Here is a 6,000-nt window from a genome sequence, read left to right on the forward strand (position 1 = left end):
ATGATTTAAAGCATACAGAAGCAAGTATGTAGATTTTATGCAAATAATACACCATTTTATATAAAGGAATTGAGCATTAGTGGACTTTGATGTCCGTAGGGGACCTGAAACCAATCCCCTGAGGATACCAAGAGGTGATTATATATATTTATGATGTGTGATTTTGTGTTTTAAAAAAGGATTGGGAAGTTCAGCCATGAACATACATATTCTTTTGGAAAAACTCAAAGGAATTCCCCAGTTAGAAGGCCAGAAGGACATGATTACATGGCTACTTCAGGTAAACTAAAAAGTAAATTGATCGTATCTTGGTTTAAATATTTAAGAATTCTCTACTTGCTTCTAAAATTAAATCACTATACTATTGTAGACATTTACTACTGATTTTTCATTATCACTTTTTTATGTTAATAATTCTGTTTTTCTATGTTTTAATGTAGTTTTAAAAATTAAGATTTATTGTTTTGTCATTATTTAGTCAACTTCATTGAATACATACCATGTGCCATGCTCATTTATGGATTTCTAGATGGAACAAGACAGACAAGGTGCTTACTGTCATGGAACATATACTCTAGCTGAGGGACAGACATTAAACAAACAAGAAAATATCAGGGTAATTCAGTAGATGAGTAAGGGGTTACTTTGGGTAATTAGGGAAGGCCTCTCTCAAAAGGTGACATTGGAGCTGAGACCTGAATGACATGGAGTCAGTCTTGGGAGAATCTGAAACAGTACTCCGGGAAGGGGGAACAGCACTACAAAAGCTCTGTGGTGGCCAGAAAGAAGGCCAGTATGGCTGGAACATAATGAATAAGGGATGGAAAGGTAGGCAATGAGGTCATATGGGCAGCTACAGCCAGATCATATAGGTCCTTATAAGTCAGCATAAAGTGATAAATTTTATTTTTGAGGACAGTGGGAAAGTATTGGAGGTTTTTAAGTGACCTAATCTATATTTGTGCAAGATGGTGTTGACTCTTGTGGAGTAAATGGATTACAGAGGGTACGCATGCAAGTAAGGAAACTGTTAGGAGAGTATTGCAGTAATTTTGGCGTAAAATAAGCATGACCTAGGCTAAATGCAGATTGTAAGAATCTGAACTGATTAAGGTTTATGTTGAAGGCTTGTGGAGGTAAAATCTATAGTACTTGCTGATCAGTTTGATTGGGGGGGATGAAGGAAATCAAGAAATCAAAGATGAGGCCGGGCGTGGTGGCTTGTGCCTGTAATCCCAGCACTTTGGGAAGCCAAGGCAGGCACATCACCTGAGGTCAGTAATTTGAGACCAACCTGGACAACGTGGTGAAACCTCATTTCTGCTAAAAATATAAAAAATTAGCCAGATGTTGTGATGCATGCCTGTAGGCCCAGCTACTCAGGAAGCTGAGGCAGGAGAATCACTTGAACATGGGAGGTGGAGGTTGTGGTGAACTGAGATCATACTACTGCACTCTAGCCTGGGTGACAAAACAAGACTCTGTTTCAGAAAAAAAGGAATCAAAGATGACTCCTGGATTTGGTGCTTGAGCTTATTGGGTAGGTAGCATTGCCTTTGGGGTTGAGTGAATTAAATAAGCAGGGGAGAGAGAGGCCAGGAATGTTACTTTAATGGAAAATCCTGCACATGGAAACATGAAACCAGGATTATGGAGCTTCTGCACTCTACATTCATTAAAATATTCTGATGTTTATAGCTAAATATTGTTTTGATAATTAGAATGTATAGAGTAGTTCTTTTTTTAACATTCTTATCGTTGGAAATCTTGGTACTGATTTGTACTTTAAGAGGGCAGCTCTTTTTAGTACTTAATTAGAAACAGTCCTTTAAGCTTGATGTAATGATATGTAACTATAAGATAATGATATCAAAATTCTTGAAGTAGATTTTATGAGTATTTAGTATTTCTGTTAAACTAGCCAATAATTTTAAGATAGAAAATCAAACGAAAGTAAATAACTACTAATAAGTAAATCGGGATACCATTTAGTTCAGCTTTCATATCCCATTGAGATGGTGTTATGAATTGCAGATCTAGTCCTGAAAATTCATTTTCGATTAGAATGCTAAATTTTATTAATATATATTAAAATCACACATGTCTGCTGTTAAACACATAGTATACTCTCTCCAGATGCTTAATTTAAAGCTGTGTTGTAAATGTTCATTGTGGGAAGTTTTTCCTCATGAGACCAAGGTTCCTTCAAAATATAAATAAATTTTACTGGGCACAGTGACTCACACTTAAAATTCCAGCACATTGGGAAGCCATTTTGGGTGGATTGCTTGAGCCCAGAGTTCAAGACTAGTCTGGACAATGTGGAAAAGACCCATCTCTACAAAAAATACAGAAATTAGCCAGGGGTATAGTGATGTGCACCTCTAGTCCCAGCTACTTGGGAGGCTGAGGTGAGAAGATGGCATGAGTTTAGGAGGCAGAGGTTGCAGTGAGCAAGAATTGTGCCACTGTACTCCAACCTGGGTGACAGAGTGAAACTGTCGAATAAATGCATGCATGCTTGACCTTTATTTGTAAGAATGAGACATTTCTGTATAAGCTGTTGTGGAAATGTCTCCAAAGGTAAATTATTAAGTGAAAAAAGGAGGTGTGAAAGAGTATGTATGGTAGACTCTCTTTTAATAAAAATAGGCATAAATATAAAAATTATATATTCTAATAATTTTTACCTGTGAAAAAATATTGGTAGTCTGTATTTTAGTTGTTGCTTTTGGAGGGGGGCATTGTAATCAGGAAGAGGAGAATTTTACTTCTCATTTTGTATCTTTTTTTTTTTTTTTTTTTTTTTTTTTTTTTTTTTTTTTTTTTTTTTTTTTTTTTTTTTTTTTTTTTTTTTTTTTTGATAGGGTCTCGCTCTGTTGCCTAGTCTGGAGTGCAGGGGTGCAATCTCAGCTCACTGCAACCTCCACCTCCTGGGTTCAAGAGATTCTCCTGCCTCAGCCTCCCAAGTTGCAGGCATCACAGGCGTGGACCACCACGCCCAACTGATTTTTGTATTTTTAGTAGAGACAGAATTTTGCCATGTTGGCCAGGCTGGTCTCTAACTCTTGACCTCAGGTGGTCTACCCGCCTTGGCCTCCCAAAGTGCTGAGATTACAGATGTGAGCCACCACATCCAGCCATCATTTTATATATTTGTCTTTATGTATTTTAGCACAAAAATGTTATTTTAAATTAAAAAAGAATTTTGTTTCCTGGCAAATTCCTCGAAAGCTAACAGAGACATGCTCCCAGCTACATGCTGAATCTGCTGATTCTGCTACCAGTGGCCTCCTCCTCAGCTAGATTGCTCATTGACTAGGGCAGGTGTTTGTCACAGTCATGGTCACTTTTTTACTTTATATATTGAAATAGTTTAAATGAAAGATGTTTGGAGATATGATGCCACAATCAGATTAGTGAATGTTTCTGTTCTTGATCAGTCCAACAGTCTAACTAAATCTTTTAATGTTTCACCTGTTTTTCACAGATGTTTGACACAGTGAAGCGATTAAGAGAAAAGTCTTGTTTAATTGTAGCAACCACATCAGGATTGGAATCTATTAAGAATGATGAGGTATGACACTGTAATAACACTGTAATAATGGTGATGTTCATCTCTGTCTTTGAACTTTATTGGTATAAGGGAGCTGCTTTTTGTTAGGAGAAACCTGTTTATTGTAAGGAATATGATATCTGTCCATCTTTTATTCATTATGCTTCTATATTTCGGGGATTAATGGTACGTGACACTTAGTATAATTTTTCTATTTTGCAAAAGCAGGAGAAATTGATATATAGTAGAGCTCTATTAGAAATACCATATTTTAACTGGGTGTGGGTGGCTCACTCCTGTAATCCCAGCTCTTTGGTAGGCGGAGGTAGGTGGATCACTTGAGGTCACGAGTTCAAGACTAGCCTGGCCAACATGGTGCAACCCTATCTCTAGTAAAAATAGAAAAATTAGCCCGATGTGGTGGTGCACTCGTGTAGTCCCAGCTACTTGGGAGGCTGAGGCACGAGAATCACTTGAACCCAGGAAGCAGAGATTGCAGTGAGCTATGATCACACCACTGCACTCCAGGCTAGGTGACAGAGCAAGACTCCATCTCAAAAAAACCAAAATGCCATATTTTATTAACTTTTAATATGTTTTAATGTCTTAAATTGGGATATGTCTCAACAATAAATGACTTTCATCAACAGCATTTTTTAGAGAAATATAATGGTACATCTTAGAGTCAATGAAATGCAATAATATTTATTTCTATAATATAGTGAATCAGGTTTTGATGATTCTAATATTTATGTTATTAGAATAATAATATTTGTGTTTACTATGTGTTCTTCCTAAAAGTAAAACACACTGGATGTAAGTTTGAATAGAAAGTTAAAAGACGCAAAATATATCTCTGTAATATTGTTAAAGTTAAAAAAGATTGTTAGATTTCTCAGTTTTAACAGTGTATTTAGGAGTAACTGTTAGAAATCAAGATGATTTAAATTGATGTCAGTGATTAAGTGATTGACAAATGATTTTAAAATTTTGTTTTATCTAATTTTATTTCTTAATGTACCTGTATTGAGTATAAAAGGCAGTTTATTGGATATTTAAGGTTCTTAGCTTTTTACAGTAAATTATTGAAATAACCAAAGGAATAATTATTTGTATGATGTAATGCAGCCTGTAATGCTAATTTTGAAACATTAAACTGAATCCAGGCTTTAAGGGGTAATCAGGTTTCTCAGAATCTTACACTAAGGAATTTTGCCATCCAAATAGCATATATAAATTTTTAACAGTGGATCTTACCTAAATTTATCATTTCTTGATACCCAGATTACTCACGATAAAGAAAAAGCAGAACGAAAAAGAAAAGCTGAAGCTGCTAGGCTACATCGCCAGAAGATCATGGCTCAAATGTCTGCCTTACAGAAAAACTTCATTGAAACTCATAAACTCATGTATGACAATACATCAGAAATGCCTGGGAAAGAAGACTCCATTATGGAGGAAGAGAGGTAAAATAAAGCAAACATGAAAATTAGCAACTCAGTTTTTGGAGGAAAAGTTAAATAGTCATTTTAAATTATGCTTTTCCAAAATGTATGTTATGGCAAGAGAAATTCAATTATTTTCATTCTAGGAAGGTCAGAGCGAAGACTCTAAGGTACTTCCTGAAAGTAATTTTATACTGATAAATGGATTGAGTGTTCAGTAAAGTTATGTTAGGAAATTTTATGCTCAAAAGATAACCAACTTGTTATTTTGTACGCATTAGCACTTTTAGATACACATTTACACATCAGTTCACTTATTCCACATTATTATTTCTAGTAAAAATGACTGCAGTTATTAAATATTGAAAACAAATTGTTCACCTGAAAAAGCTGGCTTAAATGAGTTTTTCTTTTTTTCTTAAAAAGAGAAAAGACATTGCCTATAATTACAGGTATGGATAGCACCTTGGAATTGGAATCAATAAATCTGTATTTCTGAGTTCTGACTGTTATGCTCTGAGAAATTGGTTAATTTTCTGAGCTGTGCTTTGTGGGCTATTATACGGTGAGAAAGGGAGAAGACACAGTAATGTTACTTTGAAAAGCATTCCAAGAAATTTAAAATATTGAACACCTGCTTCAGCCCTTTTTTAAAACAAGCTTTCACTGCTATTTAAAACAGCCTGTGTTGTGGGCTGTGAGGCTGTGAGTGGTGACTAATGCCTATAATCCCAGCACTGTGGGAGGCTGAGGCGGGTAGATCACCTTAGGTCAGAAGTGCGAGACCAGCCTGGCCAACATGGCAAAAACCCATCTCTACTAAAAATACAAAAAATTAGCTAGACTTGGTGACACATGCCTGTAGTCCCAGCTTACTCCAGAGGCTGAGGCACGAGAATAGCCTAAACCTGGGAGCTGGAGATTGTAGTGAGCAGAGATTGTGCCACTGCACTCCAGCCTGGGCAATGGAGTGAAACTCTCAAAAAAAAAAAAAAAAAA

At 36.0% G+C, this 6,000-nt stretch overlaps 1 protein-coding gene across 1 annotated transcript in view; it reads left to right on the forward strand.

Moving 5' to 3' along the window:
- UBR1 (ubiquitin protein ligase E3 component n-recognin 1) overlaps positions 1 to 5,784 on the forward strand; it is an 85,955-nt gene extending 80,171 nt beyond the window's left edge. Inside the window, exons 27-29 of the mRNA XM_017546406.2 lie at positions 180 to 280; positions 3,491 to 3,577; positions 4,841 to 5,784. Coding sequence (XP_017401895.1) covers positions 180 to 280; positions 3,491 to 3,577; positions 4,841 to 5,026 — 374 coding nt within the window. The 3' untranslated portion in view covers positions 5,027 to 5,784. The remainder of the gene's footprint in view (positions 1 to 179; positions 281 to 3,490; positions 3,578 to 4,840) is intronic.
- Positions 5,785 to 6,000: the final 216 nt, after the last annotated feature.

This window comes from Cebus imitator, unplaced genomic scaffold (assembly GCF_001604975.1).
Source record: "Cebus imitator isolate Cc_AM_T3 unplaced genomic scaffold, Cebus_imitator-1.0 Scaffold9, whole genome shotgun sequence".
In the NCBI taxonomy this organism is placed as follows: domain Eukaryota; kingdom Metazoa; phylum Chordata; class Mammalia; order Primates; family Cebidae; genus Cebus; species Cebus imitator.